The 20,663-nt window shown below is 40.6% G+C and overlaps 1 protein-coding gene across 9 annotated transcripts in view; it reads right to left on the bottom strand.

The window, feature by feature from the left end:
- ZNF346 (zinc finger protein 346) overlaps positions 1 to 18,912 on the bottom strand; it is a 30,976-nt gene extending 12,064 nt beyond the window's left edge. For 7 of the 9 annotated variants that reach the window (XR_015241415.1, XR_015241401.1, XM_086679446.1 and 4 more), the window contains exons 1-4: positions 18,691 to 18,912; positions 5,827 to 5,930; positions 5,163 to 5,255; positions 3,267 to 3,411 (exon numbers count right to left, since the gene is read on the bottom strand). Coding sequence is in view for 7 of the 9 variants with exons in the window: in XM_086679446.1 (XP_086535572.1) it covers positions 3,267 to 3,411; positions 5,163 to 5,255; positions 5,827 to 5,930; positions 18,691 to 18,865 (517 nt within the window). In the remaining 2 variants the exon portion in view is untranslated. The remainder of the gene's footprint in view (positions 1 to 3,266; positions 3,412 to 5,162; positions 5,256 to 5,826; positions 5,931 to 18,690) is intronic. The other 2 variants (XM_025924477.2, XM_025924478.2) reach the window with 1 other exon arrangement.
- Between the last annotated feature and the right edge of the window lie 1,751 nt (positions 18,913 to 20,663).

The following is a 20,663-nucleotide window of genomic DNA, read 5'->3' as shown; positions in this document are numbered from 1 at the left end:
ACTACCCCATGAGATAAATATCATCTTACCACATTATAGAGAAAAATCAAGGCTCAGATGGGTAAAATGACTTGCCCAAGATTACCCTGGTAGTGAGTGAATCCATCTGCATGACCCTAAAGACTATGCCCTCTTCGCTATGCCAGGCTGAGAGTGTGATAGGGAAACCTGAGGGAGGGCTATAGTCCATGCTTTTACCTTCAGAAAACATCCTTGGTTCTGGTCAATGAATTCAGGTAATCAGAGTGTGTTATGAGTCCCCTGTGGGTCAACAAATGTCCTGATACTCCTGGCAGGCCACACAGCTGCTTTATAAAGTAGATGCCAAGACTCACGAATGAGTCCATGTGGCTAGAATGGTGTCAACCCAGTAACCACTGTTTTAAAAATGTGGCCTAGACCCCCCACCAATGGTGGAAGAGGAGTGGGGTTCAGCAGCACTCAGACAGATGGCTCAGATGCTTGCTCAGCAAGTTGCTTGAAAAGTAATGCACATGTTGTAGAATATTTGATAATATGAGAAAACATTCAATATGTGGTGTTACATTAAAAAGAAAGCAGGTTATACAGAAATCTGTTTCTTATGTCCTCAATTTTGTAAAACAAACGAAAAAACATACTGGTGATGCATGGAAAAAAGGCCAAAAGCATAGAGTAAAAGGGTGCTTTTCAGTAATATCCAACTTTTCTATAATGAATATAGACTTCTGACATCAGAAAAGAGATAATAATGGTCGTTAAAACATAAAAGGCAAAAAAAAAAAAAAAAAAAAGACATAAAAGGCCATTCTTTAAAAGATACTGAAGCATCAGAGGTGAATGGTTAAGTTGGAGGAACCGCTTCACGGACATCCAAAAAATAACTATGGGAGTCTTCTCTCAGGAAATAGCTTGAAATATGGAAAGAGTTTTCTACAGGGATGTTTGCTATACTGTTATTTATAAATATCAAAAAAGGGGAGGGGGAAAATGTTCAACATTAGAGGAATGGTGTTATGATAGGATATTATAAAGTCATTAAAATGTTTATGAAAAAGTTTTTAATAACATGGGGAAATACAAATGTTATATTAAACAGAAAGAGTATAAAAGAAAATTACACACAATATGATCTTACCATTGTTAAAAGATATATGCACAATCATATGTGGGTAGTAGCATTTTGAAATGTCACTAATATATTAACAGTGTTTCTCTGTGGTAGGATTTGGGGGATATTTTATTTTCTTCTTTGTACTTTTTTGCATCATTTCAGCTAGAATTATTCATAATGAGTATGCATCATTTTTATAAATATAAGGTTATTTAAAGTATTCTATGTTTATATGCACGTATATATGGATTTAATCTGTACATACATAAAACTATACACACAGATATACACACATACACATAACAAAAGATTATAGGAAAAACAATACTCCAAAATATTAACAGTGGTTACCTCTGAATGGCAAAATTAGGCGTACTTTCTCTTTTCGTATATCTGTATTTTCCATATTTTCTACAACATGCTTCTATTACTTTCACATTAGAAACATGTTTAACTTCATAAATATAGTTATAAACTCATGTAAAAACATAGAAATGTGCTTAAACTACAAAATTCAATGAAAAGTAAAAGCAGGATACAAACAGTACATGCACTATGATTACAACCATATAAAAGCATATCTGTACGTGGCAAAGGCTGAAAATGAATACGGAAAATAACCTCTTAAGTATGGAATCTTTGGGACCTGGCATATATCAGGGAATTTTCCCATTTATAGAAAAGATCAATCCATATAAAGACAAATAACCTTATAAAGTTTTTGTTCTTAAGCTATTTTCTCTTGGCCTAATGTTTTAATCTTTTTGGTACCATGAATGGTACCAACACTGACTTTATTATTTTTTTGAAGTAATCTCTACACACAGCATGGGGCTCGAACTCATGACCAAAAGATCAAGAGTTGTATGTTCCACTGACTGAGCCAGACAGGCACCCCCCAACACCGACTTCAAACAAAAGCAATTAGTACTAGTATAACTTAATGATGAACAAACCATAAGCAAGGCCAATGACATGCTCCAGGTGGTAGATGCCTCACCAAAGACTTCATTTTATAAGGGGATTCCACTTGTGGGCTATCTTAATGACAGTGATAATACTAATGATAGCAGCTGTCATTTACTAAGCATCTATTATGTCTTAGATTCCTTAAATACATTTCATCCTCACAACCTATAGATAGTATTATTAACATCTTACAGGTGAGGAAACTTAGGCACAAAGAAGTTAAGTCATATAGATAGTAAATAGCAGCATCAGGATTTAAACCTGCATGTCTGTGGCTTCAAAGTCCATATTCTGTTGTTTCATAGCATGAATAACCAGATTTGGGTGTGTTAAGAGGGTATAATTATGAGTAATTTTTCACCTTATCTTCAAAGTCTTCTAAAACATTGTTGTCTTGTTTTCATGATACAGTATTATAAAAAAGAATAAGTATTATAAATAGTATAGTCAGTCTACTTCCTGGTCCAAGATAAAGAAGCAAAAATTACAAAAAAAAAAAAAAAAAAGACATAAAAATCAAAGAACTTTCACTCTTGACTAACTGCAGTTAGTGGAGGTTAAAAATCCCAGAAAGTCAGGAGTTAATGAGATGAAAGCGAGGGTTGAGCAACAGTGGTGACAAGATAAAGGGGACTATTTTAGAAGTCAACGCACTGGAATGAATTCATGGTAGTTGCAAACATGGCTTGCTGGGCAGTAGTGGCAGCACTCAAGTATTCAGCTTTGAAAAGCAAGTCCCTGTCTTGAGAACAGGCAGCTTTGAGGATTAAAGAGAACAGGGCATAACCTGAGCACACAAAAAAGACAAGGATTTAGCTTTCAACTTGGAACACATGGTAATAATGGCAGGTGGATGCTGGGAGGGAAAAATCTAAGTGGGAGAGGTAAGAGATAGAATGCTCTCATGGTATGCATGGCCTGGAGGACTTTGACACTCTCGATTATAATTATTCATCAGGACAAAAGCTCAGGGCTAAGACACTTCTACAAAGAAAAACTGATGTAACCAAAGAAAGGGAAGTTAGGTGAGCACAACTCTGAGACTGCATTTCAATCTAGCTGGGCCTACTTTGGTATTTTTAAGGACTCTCAAAAGTTCGACCTCTCCAAGTCTGTGGCCCTAGGCATTGCATTCTGGACATTGGCATTGGTGCCCTGAGGATGGGAGGGGTACCGATACAGCACTACTCAGGAAAACCAGTACCTTCCACCTTAGTGGATTGCTGCTTCAGCTTTAAGTTCTTTGCGTGGGTCTTCCCCAGGTAGTGCGACTGGGCCACGACAGGGGAGGAAAAGGTCATGTTACAGATGGGGCAGCACTGGTTCTTGTCTTTGCTTCTGCTGTTCTTCTGGTTGGGAGAAAGAACACAGGTCTGATCACGCCACTGCCCAGCCAGAAAATCTTCCATGGTTCCCCATTGCCCACAGAAGAATGGGCATTCAAGGCCCCCTTCACACACTAACCCCAACCTACCTTTCTGGATCCTTCTCCAGCTACTTCATTTTAGGCTCTACTCACCATTCCCCACTTTATTCCCTGTTACTTCCTTGCTTTGTTTAGGTCATTCTTGCTCCCTAGAATGATCTTCCTTTTTTCCTGCCTGGCATATATCTGCTTAGCCTTCAAGACTCATACATATATGTCACTTCTTCTGGGAGACTTTTACTCAACTCAGTACACAATTATTGAGCTGCTTTGTGTGAGTATTCAGAAAATAATTAATCTTGTTCCTCCTCTGCATGCCTAGAGTACATTAAACAGATCTCTATCATAGCACTTGTCACCCAAACTGACAGTGTCATAGCTTAGGAGACTTTTCTGTGAACCAAAGTGCAGTGTTTGGGTATGGACCATTGGACTCATCTTTATTTCCTATCCTTAGCACCCTGCTGGAGTCTGACAAATAGTAGATACTCAGGATTTGTTGAACAAGCAGATATTATTTGTTGATTGTGATTACACCAGAAAACAATGTATTTCAAGCCTATGTTAAGAGCTCCCAGCCTCTCTCTGAGGTCTGATCTCTGAATAAAGTATTCATTCTAAGAGGATTTTTTAATCCCGGCACTATTGACATTTTGGAGTAAATAATTCTTTGTTGCAGAGGAAGAAGTCAGTCACTTCATTTGAACTACTGGGCCACCCTGAGAGTTGAAGTAATCAAGATACAAAGAGGTGAAGTGACTTGTCTAGGGTCCCAGAGTTGATCTTGTCTCTCTGAATTCTAAATCATAAGCAGAAGGGCAACTAGGGGATGGGTCCAGTGAATTTGGAGAAGGGATGAGCAAGGCCCTTCCACGCCTGTGAACACTGTAATAGGAGGCTATCTGTAAATTTTCATTCATTGAGCATCCATCAAGAATTGTAATTTTACCTTACAATACCCTTAAAAGGTAGGAATTATTATCTCCATTTTATGAATAAAGTACAGAGAGATTAAGTGATTTGCCCAAAGTCATCAAACCAATAAGTTGCAGAGCTAGTATAGGGCCCTAGTCTGCTACTTCTCATCCCATGACATTTGAACAACCTCCCATAAAACAAAATTAATGGTACCCTTGAGGGATTAGGATTGTTTCAGCATAATTCTCACAGTATTTCTAAGCCAAAAAGCAATGCATTTACACCTCAATCAGAACAGGCATTTGGAAAGTTGTTTCTTCCACCTGTTTATTCAAAACATTCAAGTGCTCAACTCAGCTCTTTCCCTCCCATTTCAAGAAAGCAAGCAGCTTGGCTTCCTTCCACTTTTTCTCCTTGAGTAGTAAATGAGAAGCTTTTGGTCCTGCTCCAATAAACCACTGGGTGGTAATGCATAACAATGGCTCCATATACTGAGCCGCTGTGTGTTTGGTGCTTTTGATAATTTTTCCCTCATTTTAGGTTGGAAAAATCCTAAAATGTTGATATTAACATCCTCATTTTTATGGAGGAAGAAATCAAGGCTCAGAGAAGTAACAACACTTGTCCAAGTCACACAACATGGCTAGGATTTGAAGCCAATTCAGTCTGACTCAAAGCCCACATTCTTTCCACCACACCAACCTGCCTGCTGGCTTCATCAGGAAGCGAGTGGTCTCAACATGGCAGCTGGATTACCTGATCTGAGTCTAGCTTCTTCGTTTCCCCCTTTAATGTCTCCATTCCATGGATTGCTAGGTATCTCTTCACTTTGTTGGCATGTTTTTTGCTCTGCAAGAACCCAGGAAAAAGATCAAAGATAGCCAAATGCCATTTCATATCTAACAAGGCACTCAAAAACACTAGATTTTCATTTGATTCATCCTCACAAAAATTTTGAGGAGAGGGTGGGAGAAGAAACCTAGTTTATTGAGTTCCTACTCTGTTTAAAGCACTTTAAATGCTATCAAATCTAATCTGCACAGCAATCTATGAGAAAATTATCATCATCTCTGTCGTACTGATAAGGAAACTAAGGCTGAAGATGGTGAGGTTTCTTGCCCAAGATGAGCAGCAGAGCTGTGATTCTAACTCGGTCTATTTAAAGCCAAAGTGCATACTTTCTACTACATTAAGCTGAGAAGGAAGACGTAAGTATAATGATCTTGATTTGGACGGGAGAAATGAGATGCAAAAAATTAAGTCAATCTTCAAGTCACAGTCAACATGCATGGAGGTGATGTCTGGGTGGCTAAGAAGGAAGTGAGGGCTTGGCACGGAGTGTGGAAAGTAAAGTTTTTCTTTTTTTTTGGTGTGTGTGTGTGGCGGGGGGAGTAAAGTATTTAAAGGTACAGTGGCATACCTGGTAGTGTGCCAGCTTCTGGGACTCAGAAATTAGCAAGGCGCAGCAAACCTTACACTGAGTATTGGTAAAGAGACACTGGTTCTTCTGGATCATGTGCTCCACTACAGAGAGGAAAATAAAAAAATCTTTGAGTTAAAAACCTGTTTCAACAGTGCCATCTTTGAACGCTCTCAAACATAGGCACTGAGTAACGGAATGCCATACCATCATATCTCGGCAAAGCTTTGTCACTCCTCACCTATGTTTTCATGACGCATGCTATGTTCTCACATCACTTACCTAATTACTTACTTTACAACTTCGTGTAAGGCAATTTTCTTTACTAAGTAATTTTTTTTGAAATATAATTGACATATAACACTGTATTAGTTTCAGGTATACAATATAATGATTTGATATTTGTATATATTACAAAACGGTCACCATGATAGATCCAGTTAACATCTGTCACCATACATAGTTATAAATCTTTTTCTCGTGATGAGAACTTTTCAGATTTACTCTCTTAGCAACTTTCAAATATACAATACAGCATTAACTATAATCACCATGCTATAAATTCTTTTAAAAAGGAATCTTTTTTTTTTTTTTTTTTTTTTAAATTTTTTTTTTCAACGTTTATTTTTATTTTTGGGACAGAGAGAGACAGAGCATGAACGGGAGAGGGGCAGAGAGAGAGGGAGACACAGAATCGGAAACAGGCTCCAGGCTCTGAGCCATCAGCCCAGAGCCTGACGCGGGGCTCGAACTCACGGACTGCGAGATCGTGACCTGGCTGAAGTCGGACGCTTAACCGACTGCGCCACCCAGGCGCCCCAAAAAAGGAATCTTTAAGGGCGCCTGGGTGGCTCAGTTGGTTAAGCGTATGACTCTTGATTATGGTTCGGGTCATGCTCCCAGGGTTGTGGGATTAAGCCCTGTGTTAGGGCTCAGTGTGGAGCCTGCTTGGAATTCTCTTTCTCCTTCTCTCTGTGCCTCTCCCCTCCTGTTTTTTTTTTTCTTTCTTTTTTAAAAAAATGAATCTTTAGATCATAAACTTAAACTAGATACCAATAAAAATGAAATAATTCTAGCCAGACACTGGTGACAGGCTTGGAGCTCTCCCTTAAAAGAATAAGAGAGCAGCAACTATGAAGAGAGGTGTTGAGACATGGCAGCACCTGAGACTCCTTCCCAGATAGAATCAGAAAGACTGAAAGACTTGAAAAGGGAATCATTTTTTCATTCTTTGTAAAAAAATTGTAATGATAAATTCTTTATCTTTTTATTATATGTGAACATTTTCTGTGGAATTAAAAATGAAGCCACCCCCAAATTTATTCCACTAGAAGATCAACAGCATTTGCTGATTTTACTATTTTATTGTATTTTATTTTTAAAATATTTTATGTAATCTCTACACCCCATGTGGGGCTCAAACTCACAACCCCAACATCAAGTGTTACATACTTGATGCCTACTGAGCCAGCTAGGTGCCCCACATTTTCTGATTTTAAGAATTTACATTGGTATAACTGTACACACAGAATTGGTTAGAAAATTGCATTGGGGTTTAGTTATTAAAAGACTAGAACATTCTTTTTGTATGGAAATAATGTGTTTGTTTATTAGGGAAACATTAAAAATTGGTTTCTTTTGAATAAATCAGAAGATTTGAAAAGAAGTTTTGGAGGATAAGTATCAATTAGAAGATGCTGCTGGATAATCTTTTACCTTCAGGAAAAAAGGTAAATTAATCCTGTTATTATATAGTAAACATAAACTATAATCTAATACCAGTTAAATGTGTATGGTACAAACCACGGTTAGGATCTTGGGTTCCCCAGGCATGTTGACTTGGGTTCAAATCCTGCAGCTGTTACTGTTACTGTGTGATTTTATAGAAATTGCTTAATCTCCTCCTGTGGTTTTCCTTTGTTTAAAATGGGGATACAGGGGCGCCTGGGTGGCGCAGTCGGTTAAGCGTCCGACTTCAGCCAGGTCACGATCTCGCGGTCCGTGAGTTCGAGCCCCGCGTTGGGCTCTGGGCTGATGGCTCAGAGCCTGGAGCCTGTTTCCGATTCTGTGTCTCCCTCTCTCTCTGACCCTCCCCCGTTCATGCTCTGTCTCTCTCTGTCCCAAAAATAAATAAACGTTGAAAAAAAAATTAAAAAAAAAAAATAAAAAAAAAATAATAAAATGGGGATACAGAAGTCCTACCTCATCTGCAGTTTCACTTCCTGTGATTTCAGTTACCCACAGTTAACCGCAGTCTGGAAGCAGATGATCTTCTTTCTTACACATCAATATAGTAGCCTAACGCTGTGTCACAATGCCTACGTCATTCACCTCACTTTATCTCACCATATAGGTATTTTATCATTTCACGTTACCACAGAGTAAGTACAGCACAGTAAGATATTTTGAGAGAGAAACAGAGATACCACATTCGCATGACTTTTATTACAGTATATATATTTTTATTTTTAATTTTTTTTAACGTTTATTTATTATTGAGAGAGAGACACACACAGAACATGAGCAGGGGAAGGGCAGAGAGAGGGGGAGACACAGAATTTGAAGCAGGCTCCAAGCTCCGAGCGGTAAGCACAGAGCCCGACACGGGGCTCGAACTCACAAACTGTGAGATCATGAGCTGAACCGAAGTCGGTCGCTCAACCAACTGAGCCACCCAGGCGCCCCACAGTATATCGTTATAATTGTTTTATTTTAATAAGTTATTGTTGTCAATCTCTTATTACTGTGCCTAATTTCTAAATTAAACTTTATCATAGGTATGTATGTATATAGGAAAAAACACAGTGTATATAGGGTTTGGTACAATCTGTGGTTTTAGGAATTCAGTAAGGGTCTTGGAATATATCCCTCATGAATAAAGGAGACTACTGTACTAGTAACTTGTATCTCATTGAATGTATTCTCCTTGTGGTTTTTCCATACAAAGCAGTGCAATGTCTGGCTTAGTGCATGCTCACTGTCAGTGTTATATGTCAAATTCTTTTTCGGGTCCTGTGGTTCTAAGCAAATTAATTATTTTCTATGTTGTACCTGTGAAGGTTTTTTTTTTTAAAAGATTTTATTTTAAGTAATCTTTATGCCCAACATGGGGCTTGAAGCCCAAGATCAAGAGTTGCATGCTCCACCAACTAAGTCAGCTAGATGCTCCAGGATATTTCTTTTTTTTTAATTTTTTAATGTTTATTTATTTTTGAGAGAGAGAGAGAGGAAGAGACAGAATCTGAAGCAGGCTCCAGGCTCTGAACTGTCAGCACAGAGCCTGATGCATGGCTCAAACTCACAAGCTGTGAGATCATGACCTGAGCTGAAGTTGGACACTTAACCGAATGAGCCAGCCAGGAGCCCCTCCAGGGTATTTCTTATGCTATAACTTGATATGTGTTAAATTTTTTCTCACTGTTCTTGATCTGACTTTGAAACACCTAAAATCAGCTAACATATTACACAAGTTCTACACTGTAGGTACCTATGATATTAACCTGTTCTTTTTTTTTTAAGTTTATTTTGAGAGAGAGTTAGAGAGAGAAGAGGGAGAGAGGGAAAGGAAAGGGTGGAAGAGGGAGGGAGGGAGAGAGAGGGAGGGAGAGGGAGAGAACGTGAGTGGTGGAGGGGGGGGAAGGGGGAGAGAGAGAGAGAAAGAAACCACGAGATCATGACCCTAGCCAAAACCAACAGTCGGATGCTCAACTGACTGAACCACCCAGGCACCCCCATATTAGCTTGTTTTTAATCACTGGGCCCAGAGAACTAAGCCTTACCTTTGGGGAGAAGTAAAATTTCACCCAAGGCATGAGTTCTATAATGACACCAATAATCTGAGGCAGGGCAGAGTTCAGAAAACCATGAGGGGACAGCAAGCCCATGTTTTATATTTTTCACTCTGGAGCAAAACATGGCCAAAATGCCTTGGAGGGAGATTCTTGGCAGGAAACTTTTAAGGTGACTTTCCCTACTCTACAAGATCTAAAGTTTATCTATGCCAGCCCTTTTGGGCAGAAAGGCTATTTATTGTCTGGCTGTATTTCTGCCCCTTAGAATCTGTTTATTTCCACATTTTTCTCCTATGGTGATTGGTAAATTTTTGTGAAAGACCTTGCCAGGCTCATCTGGGTTCAGAGAAACCAAGGAAAGTGGATCTGTCAACATATCTGGGCCAGAGTTAATTAATTAATTAATTTTTAAGTAGGCCCCACACTGGGTGTGGAGCCAAATTTGAGGCTTGAACTAACAACCCTGAGATCAAGACCTAAGCTGGTATCAAGACTTGGATGTTCTGTCCCAGAACTTTTATTTTAAAGGGAGAATGAGAGGCTACTCAGAATGCAAAGCTCAGGGCACCTGGGTGGCTCAATTGGTTTAGTGTCCAACTCTTGATTTTGGCTCAAGTCATGATATCACAGTTCCTGAGATTGAGCCCTATGTTGGGCTCTGTGCTGACAGCACAGAGTCTGCTTGGGATTCTCTCTTTCTCTCTCCCAAAATAAATAAACTTAAAAAAAAAAAGGGGGTGCCTGGGTGGCTCAGTCGGTTAAGCGGCCGACTTCGGCTCAGGTCATGATCTCGCGGTCAGTGACTTCAAGCCCCGCATCGGGCTTTGTGCTGACAGCTCAGAGCCTGGAGCCTGTTTCGGATTCTGTGTCTCCCTCTCTTTGACCCTCCCCCGTTCATGCTCTGTCTCTCTCTGTCTCAAAAAATAAATAAACGTTAAAAAAAAAAAAAAAAAAAAAAGGATTGCAAAGCCCACAAGGGGGAGATGGTACCCAGGAGTAAGAGTCCAGCCATCCTCTCCAGACCTGGAGATGCTGGATTTCTTTCTTTCTTTCTTTCTTCTTTTTTTTTTTTAATTAAAGGAGATGAAATTCTTTTACTGTTTTAAGTTTCTTTATTTCTTTTTTTTAAAATAATTTGTTAATGTTTATTTATTTTCGAGGGAGAAAGAGAGAGGGAGCGGCAGAGAGAGAGGGGACAGAGGATCTGAAGCAGGCTTCGCACCGACAGAAGAGAGCCCGATGCGGGGCTCGAACCTACAAACCGTGAGATCATGACCTGATCTGACGCTTAACTGACTGAGCCACCCAGGTGCCCCAATGAAATTCTTTTTCAAAGATATTCAGAATCTGACTTCCAAAGACTAAACAGGGCAGAGACCATGTTGTCTATGACTTTGTATCCCCAGTATCTAGTATGATACCTGACCCATAGCAGGAGCTTGGTAAATAACTACTAAATGAATAAAGAGGCACCTCTCTGGCCTCAGAGTATATCCACATAGTCCACAAATATATATTCAGAATACATCCTATGTGCCAGCACTGGGGCCATATCAACAAAACACAGTACAAAGTAAATAAAAAGCAAAATAGTGACAGAGAGGGAGAAATGCTATGAAAACAAAATCAGTGCTAGAGAATGATGGGGGCAACACAGTCAGTGAAGACCATCTTAGGAGACATCAGCCACAAGGAGGTCTGGGGGAAATAGTGTTGCAGCCTGAGACAGTGCCAAATCTCTGAGGCAGGGATGAGTTTGGCATATTCAAAGAAGGGAAAGGAGGTCAATGTGGCATGAGTATGGTGAATGAGACAAAAGTGGTATGAAATAAAGCTGGAGAGGCAGTGTGAGGCCTACAAGATCATTTTGGATGAATACAAGGCCTCAGAAGCCATGATTTGAACTATGGATTTTGTTTTTAGTGCAAGAAGAGGCAATAAGATCTGGCTTATGTTTTGGAAAGAATACTCTGATCATTGTGTCAGTAGACTGTATGGAGATGGCAATGGAGGTTGGCAATGGAGACAGAGAAAAGTGCATGGATTTGGAATTACGTTCTAGAAGTAGATCCGATACACAATTTCTTTGATTTGATGTGAGAGAATGAAGGAAGGAGTCAAGGGTAACTCTTAGGTTTTGAACTTGAGCAACTAAACTAAGATGAGATGAAAACTGGAGGAAGACAGCCTTGGAGGAGAATTTAAGACTTTTCTTTGGCTATGTTAAACATGAGTGGTCTATCAGATATATGTGTAGAGATATCAAGTAGTCAGTTGAAGATTCAAGTCTGGAGCTCAAGGGAGAGGTCAGAACTGGAGATATAAGTTGAGAATCATCAATATATCAATCATAAATAAGGCTATGGGCTAGAAAAGAATGCCTAGTGTAGATGGAAAAGGAAGGAGGCCCTGGGATAGAGTCTTAGAGCCCTCCAAACCCTGAGAGAGAACTGTCCAGCTAAGCCTTTCCTAAATTCCTGACCCATAAAAACCATGAGAGGTTCACAAGGTTGGAGGAAGCTAAGGTCCATGTTGGGAAAAAGAACTTCATAAATTATCAGAATTCTGAGAAGGTGGCCTGAATATGCATCTCGGTTGCCCTGATATCCATACGTAACACTACTACCTCTCCAAAATTGGTCAGATTTGATATAAGAAATCTGATGCTTAGAAAAATCATTGGAGGGGTGCCTGGGTAGCTCAGTTGGTTAAGTGTCCAACTTCAGGTCATGATCTCACAGTTGGTAGTTCAAGCTTTGCATTGGGCTCTATGCTGACAGCATGGAGTCTACTTGGGATTCTCTCTCTCCTCCTCTTTCTGTCCCTCCCCCACTCATGATTTCTCTCTCTCTCTCTCTCAAAATAAGTAAACTTAAAAAAAAAACAACAACAACATTGGACAGGCTGAAGGTACTAGGTTGGGCCTCCACAAATGTCTCTAGGAACAATATATGACTGTTTCAACAGAAGATCTATAGTGTCTGAGGCTTCCATCACAGCCTTGCTGGAAGTAAGAAGCTTCCATTGTCAATGACCCTACATCTCAGCCCATAAAGCTGGATAAAGGATGCTGATGCTGAAACACTGATGTAGGATGATCTCATAATGCAATGACCTTCCTTCCTTTCCTTTCCTTTTCTTTCCTTTCCTCTCCTCTCCTTTCCTTTCCTTTTCTTCCTTCCTTCCTTCCTTTCTTTTTCTTTCTTTCTTTTTCCCCCCCTATTTTAGAGAGAGGGAGAGAGAGCATGAGTGGGGGAGAGGATCAGAGGGAGGGAGGGGAAAAGGGAGGGAGGGAGGGAGAGAGAGAGAGAATATCTTAACAGACTCCATACTCAGCACAAAGCCTGACATGGGGCTTGATCCCATGATGCTGGGATCATGACCTGAGCCAAAGGGTCAGCCGCCCAACTGACTGAGTCACCCAGGCACCCCTCCATGACCTTTATTGACCATAACAATAGCCAACAGCCATATGAATTTGTGTCTTCCCTATATTATGATAAGACATGATTGGCAGGATTTAATTTGTATCCATATTGTAGCCAAGTATCTAGATGTATGGGGAAGAGACTAAGAGATCTGGCATAGGACTGATTTTCACAGGGTCAATGAAGTATGGACAGAGACAGCTGGTGTAGAGAAGCAAGATAATTCATAAACTTAAGGAATTTAGGGAAAGTAGTATTTGGGGGAGAAAATGATCGTGACACCTCAATTCAAGTTACAATTGTCTTTGGGTGATTTAATGTACCTTAAGTTGCCTTAGGATACTAGGGCCAGAATAGCTGGCGTGACTAAACCATCTCCAATATTCCAATTAATGGTGAACACCGCTAATCTATAATGACTTACTATTCGTTTTTTTTTTTTTTAAGTTTATTTATGTACTTTGACAGAGAGCAAGCTAGAGAGGGGTAGAAAGAGGGAGGGAGGGAGGGGGAGAGAGAGAGAGAGAGAGAGAGAGAGAGAGAGAGAATCCCAAGCAGGTTCCACACTTCCAGCAAGGAGCTCAATGTGGGGCTCAAACCCACAAACCGTGAGATCGTGACCTGAGTTGAAACACAGAGTCGGACACTTAACCAAATGAGCCACCCAGGCGCCCCATGACTTGCTATTCCTTGGGCCTTAGAATCTCAACTCAGCTCCACAGAAATTCATCAGTTGTCTGAAGTTGGTTCTCAGGGATAGATATAACCTATTTAGAACCCTGCTTCTTATTGCTTATTAGGAGGTAGTGGATTTCTAGGTACAGCTATAGTTAGAAAGCAGTAAACAACAAAAAATCCTAGTAAAAGCAAGCTGGACATAATCTACCAGTGGGTCAGACTGTTTAGGCAGTGTAGTCTAACAGGCAGGGTGGTCTACAAGAATGAATTGGACATTAGCCCCGTTAAGGTTATTTAGCTTCAGCACTTCTATCTATTTTGTGAATCCATACTGTTGATGGTGTGTAAAAACTCAAATTTTATTATCAAAAAAGGCATGAAGAAAACAAATGTAATGGCATTGATAATGTGGTGTTAAAAAGTTTTCTACTTAAAATACGTATAACACAGAGTTGAGCTGAAAGCACAATAAATGAAATGAAAAAAACACTAGAAAAAATCAGTATCAGTTTCTAAGTAGCAGAAGAATCAGTGAACTTGCAGATAAATCAACAGAAATACTCAAACTGAAGAAAAGAGAAAAAGAAAATTGATAATGAACAGAGCCACAGATACATGTGGGATACATCAAGCATACCAAACAAATACATACCAAACATATATATGGGGAGTCTCAGAAGAAGAGAAAGGAATAGGAAAAAACCCCACGTTTGAAGAAACAATGTCTGAAAACTTCCCATATTTGATCAAAGAAAAACATTAATCCATACAGCTAAAAGCCTCAAGGTACTCAAAATATGATAAATACCAAGAGATCTACACCTAGATACATCATAGTCAAGCTACTGGAAGATAGAAACTCTTTAAAGCAGCAAGAGAAAGATGACTCATCCTGTACAGTGGAATAATTTGATTAATGACTTACTTCTTATCTGTAACAATGAAAGCCAGAGAGCAGTGGAATAACATATTCAAAGTAGTGAGAAAGATCAACACTGTCAACTAATAATTCCATGTCCAGTAAAACTATCCTTCAAACAGTATGCTAAGTGACAGAAGCCAGTCACAAAAGGCCACATATTATACAATTCAATTTACATGAAACATCCAGAATAAGCAAATCTATAGAAACAGAAAGGAGATAAACAATTGTCAGAGGTGACTGCTAATGGGTGTAGGGTTTCTTTCCGGGGTGATGAAAATGTTCTAAAATTAGATAGTGGTGATGGTTGTACAATTCTGTGAATATACTAAAAACCACTAAATTATATATTTTACAAAGATGCATTTTATGGTATATGAATTATGTATCAATAAAGATGTTATTTTAAAAAATATATACTTTGGGGCACCTGGGCGGCTCAGTTGGCTGAGCGTCCGACTTTGGCTCAGGTCATGATCTCGCGGTTCGTGAGTTTGAGTCTGGTGTCGGGGTCTGTGCTGACAGCTCAGAGCCTGGAACCTGCTTCAGATTCTGTGTCTCCCTCTCTCTCTGCCCCTCCCCTGCTCACACTCTGTCTCCCCCCCCCCTCAAAAATAAATAAACATTAAAAACATTTTTTTAATAATAAAAAAAAATATATATATATACTTTAAGACTGAAAACACAATAAAGACATTCCCAGATAAAGACTCAGAGAATTCACTGTTAGCAGGTTTGCCTTGCAAGAAATACTAAAGAAAGCCCTGCTAGCTGAAAGGAAGTGGTAGTAAGTGGTAATGAATCCAGATGAAGAAAAAAGAACACCAGAAATGGTAAATATGTATGCTAATATAAAATACATTATAAATATTTTTTTAATATTTTTTAAATCTTTAAATAAAATCAATAAATAAAATCAATAGAAAAATTTTTTAATCTTTATTTACTTTTAAGAAAGAGAGAGACAGAGTATAGGGGAAGGGTAGAGGCAGAGACAGAGGGAGACACAGAATCTGAAGCAGGCTCCAGGCTCTGGCTGTCAGCACAGAGTCCAACACGGCACTTGAATTCACGAAACGCGAGTTCATGACCTGAGCTGAAGTTGGATGCTTAACTGACTGAGCCATCCAGGCGCCCACCCCAAAAAATTTTTTAATGTTTTTTTTTAAAGAGAGAGAGAGACAGAGTGTGAGTAGGGGAGGGGTAGATAAAGAGGGAGACACAGAATCCAAAGCAGGCTCCAGGCTCTGAGCTGTCAGCACAGAGCCAGATGAGGCACTCAAATCCACAAACTGTGAGATCATGACCTGAGCTGAAGTCGGAGGGTTAACTGACTGAGCCACCCAGGTGCCCCACAAATATACTTTTTTTAATAACTTCTCTTCACTTCTTTAGAAGAGATGTTGTATAAATCAATAATTATGACACTGAATAATTAGGTTTATAACATATATCAATGTAACAAATATGACAATAATAGTACAAAGGAGGGTGAGGAATGGAGCACTATTAGAGGAATGTTTTTATACATTTTATCAGATTTAAGTTAGTATTAATTTGAAGTAGACTGTGATGAGTTAAGATGCATCATATAGTCCCTCGAACACTAAGAAAATACAATTAAAAAGTAAGAAAAAAAAAAAAAAAGAGCACCTGGGTGTCTTGGTTGAGAGTCTGACTTCAGCTTAGGTCACAATCTCACGGTTCATGGATTTGAGCCCCACACTGGGCTCTGCTATCAGCACAAAGCCTGCTTCAGATCCTGTCTCCTTCTCACTCTGCCCCTTCTCTGCTTGTGCTCTCTTTCTCAAAAATAAATACATTAAAAAAAAAAGTATAAAAAATTGACAGAGGAAGTAAAATGGTCCACTAAAAAATACTAACCACAAAGGAAGTCAGTAAAGGAGAAAAGGAAGAACAAAATGAAAAGGAGATAAATAGCAAAATAGAAAATGTAAATCTAGCCATTATCAATAATTAAATTAAATGCAAACAGTCTAAACAGCCCACTCAAAAGCCAGAGACTGTCAAAGGATAAAAAGCAAGATCTATACAATGGGATTCTATTAGCAACAAAACATAATGAAGCACATAATGAATGCACGGTACAACGTGGCTGAACCTCAAAAACATGCTGAGAGAAGCCAAATGCATTCATATTGTATGATTTTATTTATATGAAATGTTCAGAAAAGGCAAATTTTAGAGACAGTGGTAGCCCAGGGCAGGAGGTAAGAGTGGAGATTTAATGTAAAGAAGCAGAAAGGAACTAACTGGAGTGACGGAAATATTCAAAAACAGAATTGTGGCTACACAACTCTATACTTTTAGCAAAAAATCATTGCATTGTACAGTTAGAATGGGTGAATTTTATGGTATATAAATTATAACTCAATAAAAGTGCTAAGAGAAAAACAAAACAAAAACCAAGATGAGTAGAACCTGGTGTTACAGGTATCTATCTAGACCTCATATAAATACTGGAAAGTGAGGACAGTAGGGAAATGAACTGGGTCCTAAGTGACATTGTACATTCATACACACATAAGCAATTCACTTTTTAGAGCACAGCTGCTGTGTTCTCTGCTTCAAGGTCCAGCAGATGCCTTCCCTGTCCCTCAAGGACAAAGGTCACTTCCTCTTTGTGCACGACCAATTCTTACACATTCCTCTTTACTGCACCCATTACATTATACTGAAACTGTTTTGGTGTCTGCTTCCTGGACTAGACTATAAACCCCTCCCAGGGGGAAGGACAGTATCTTCCTCATCTCTGTAGTTCTGATGCCCAGCCAGTCCTAGGAACTGAGCATACATCAATGATTGTCAAATTAGTGAAAGGAAAATTGGGGTGCGTTTGGGGGGATTTGTACCAAATAAGTTTGAAATTATGAGGGAGACAGAAGGCCCATATTAATTTAGTAGGAGTCAGACTAGACTAGTTTTCAAACTGGAGAAGTACATACAAGGGTATCGGTCTATGTACCACAGACCCCAAATTTAAACATATCTTCTTTGGATGTGGTCAAAAAGTCCATTTTATCCCAGGGCAATCAGTTCACAAGCAACATATTAAACTTTCCATGATTAGTCTGCTCAGCAAACAAACAAACCTTCTGATTTCCGAGATTACTTGACAGGATTAGCACAGAAGGCCAGACGGTTCTTGTACTTCTGGACTGGAGTTAAGCAGCTAGTGGTAAGGACCATGAAGGGAGTCACGCAACCAGGTCAGGCCAGCCCTTTCCATCCTCCTCTATCTCCATCTTACCCAGTGCCAGGTCAAATGCAGAGCAAGCTAGGAAGCTTCAGCCCAGAAGTGCCCCCCAGTGTACCCTGTTCTTCACAACTTCGGGACAAGCCTAGGATACAAAGAAGTTGGACCCAAAGTATACTCTGGCCAGTTTTTCAGGCTCCTGGCCCCCATCGCATAAAAAGGACCCAGGTAGTAGAAACTCGACAAATAGAAACAGGGATAAACCAGGTTCAGTCACCAAGGCCAGGAAGAACATGGGGTAAGAAGGCCTTCTGGAGTTCTTGCAAGTGTGGGGCATGAGAGAAGGGAGGCAAGATACACTAGGGGTGGGGGAACTTGGAGACTGGGACAATGGAGAGTCAGGGGAAAATGGTGGGGGGATAGCAGTCTGGCGGAGAAGGTTCTGTGGGTCTCCGGGAAGGCACGGATAGGAATTACAGTCCTCGAGTTTAGGGAAGAGCTGCGCTCTGGTGGATGAGAAAGGCGGGGGAGCCCCCACCCCCAACGGTGTGAGCATGAGAAGGCCCTTGACTACTGGAGAGCGGAGACCTCATTTGCTGGGTGCGGCGGCCTCAATTTTCCGTGGAGCTGGCCCACGGTACCCAGGCCCTGCTGGGCTGTACGAGTCAAGGAGTCCCGGGCGCGTCACGCAAGGGGGCGGGCCGGGCGCCAGGGGGTGTGACCAGAGACCCGGGGGCAGGCCCGCATTCCCAACCCGCGCTTCCTCCGCTCCCAGCGAAACGAGTGGGTGGGCGAGGGACTTACTGCCTCTGAGGTCCTCGGACTCACCTTCCTCCCTCCCCACTGGTTGGGCCCCGGACACTGCTTCCCACAGGCGGCGCGCCCTCTCGCGGTCGAAGCGCAGTCCGTCCGGTTCCCGGCCTTCTCGCTCCTCCGAGCTGTTGTATGGCAGGGCCCCTCCGCTGTCCGCGGCCTGCACGGTGCCCAACGCAGTATACTCCATCTTTCCTGCAAGCCGTAACCGGCAGATAGCCGCTCATAAACCTTGGTCTCGCGAGATGTGGGTAGGAGGGTGACTTTGCCGGGCCAACAAGTCTCGCGAGGTTTGGGAGCTGCAGCCCGCGTTGCAATGCGGGCCTTGGTGCTTCCCTTTGATCGCTGGTGAGCCTCGGAGCGTGTTCCGTGGAGCTGAAAGTTAGTCGCTGGTTTCACAGTAGCCCCCTTACTCTGATACAGGTTCGTGCAGGTTCTCACCTTGCTCACCATCAGCCTTTGACACTTCGAAATAGTTCTCTTGAAGGCCCTGTTACGTGGGAATATTTTCTCCGTTTTACTGTTAGGGAAACTGAGGCCTAGAACCTAAAAAAAGTTTACTCAAGTTTGCCACCAGAATGTAGTAGAGCTAGGACTCCATCTCCGTAATAAATACCAGTTGAGTTTCAACTTCTAACTCCTAGCCCAGACCCCACCCCCCCCTCCCCTTAAACTCTCAATGCAACTGTCAAACCTGAAATTTTATCTTCCATCCCCATAGATCCTCCCCTAGTCTTTCAGGAGCCACCATCTCTTGGCAAGGTTATTGTGGCATCTTCACTAGTCCTTTCCCTTGCCCTTCAGATATTCTCAGCACAACAGCCCTAGCAGTCCTCATAGCAAACCATGTCATGATACCCTGATGCTCATATTTTCCAACACTTTCCTATCCTACTCTTGATAAAAGCCAAAGAAAGTCCTTAGTTTAGCCAAAAGACCCTATACAGTCTGACTTTCTTTAACCTCCCTGATTTTATCTCCTACTGTGTTAGCCTCCGACATCTTCATTACTGTCCCAGTTACCCTGACCACCTGGATTGCATTTTCCCCATATATTCTCATGGCTCAGTCTTTCACTTCTTTCTCTGGCTACCCTATCTAAAACACGTCATGTTCTTCTTTCCTGCTTTATTATTTTTTCCTTCTTAACACTTAACATTATCAGACATAGTATGATTTTACTTTTTATCTTTTTTGTTTGTTTCCCCACTAGTAGGCACACCCCTAGAAAGTAGAGATTTTTGTCTATTTTGTTCTCAGATGGAACTCCAGCACCTTGAAATAGAGCCTGGGTTCTCATAGGTACATATAAAATATCTGTCAGTGAAATTTTTGATATAATTACCTTATTTCAACTTCATTTATTCAAATGCTTATTGAGAGTTTAATTATGAGTTAGATGTTGTTTTGAGCATTGGAATACAATGGTGAACAAGACAGAAAGGGAATCTCTGGTATTGTGTTTTTTATTCTACTGGAGGAGAGTGTAATAAGTCAACAGATTGTAATAAGTACTAAGAACATAAAACGAATATATATTGGGTGAATGATGTGCAAGAAACATTAGTCAGGGTGGTCAGAGAAGCCTCTAAAGAAATGACATTTTACCTAAGCCTGATTGATGAGAAGTGGGAGGCCATGTAAAGAACTGGTGAAGAATGTTCCAGGGAGAGGGAACAGGAGGTACAAAGCCCCTATGGCAGGAGTGAACTTGCTCTGTCGGAAGGAATAGGAAAAAGAACACTGTGGCTGGAGCCCAGTGAACAAGGGAGAAGTAATATCAGAGGAGGCAAAAAGAAAAAAAGAAAGAGACAGGTTTCTTGCCTGAGATCACACAGCTGACCAGCAAGAGATACTTATTTATACTGTAAATATTGAGCATTAGCTAGTGGCAGCCTTCATGCCTGACTCCTCTATAGTGTAATAGATGATTGATGTTTATGCAGTGTTTTATAGTTTATGAAGCACCTTTAACCTACATTATAACA

This window comes from Puma concolor, chromosome A1 (genome assembly GCF_028749965.1).
Source record: "Puma concolor isolate L17-30 chromosome A1, mPumCon1.1.hap2, whole genome shotgun sequence".
Taxonomy (NCBI): domain Eukaryota; kingdom Metazoa; phylum Chordata; class Mammalia; order Carnivora; family Felidae; genus Puma; species Puma concolor.
This window is presented reverse-complemented; position numbering and strand designations above follow the sequence as displayed.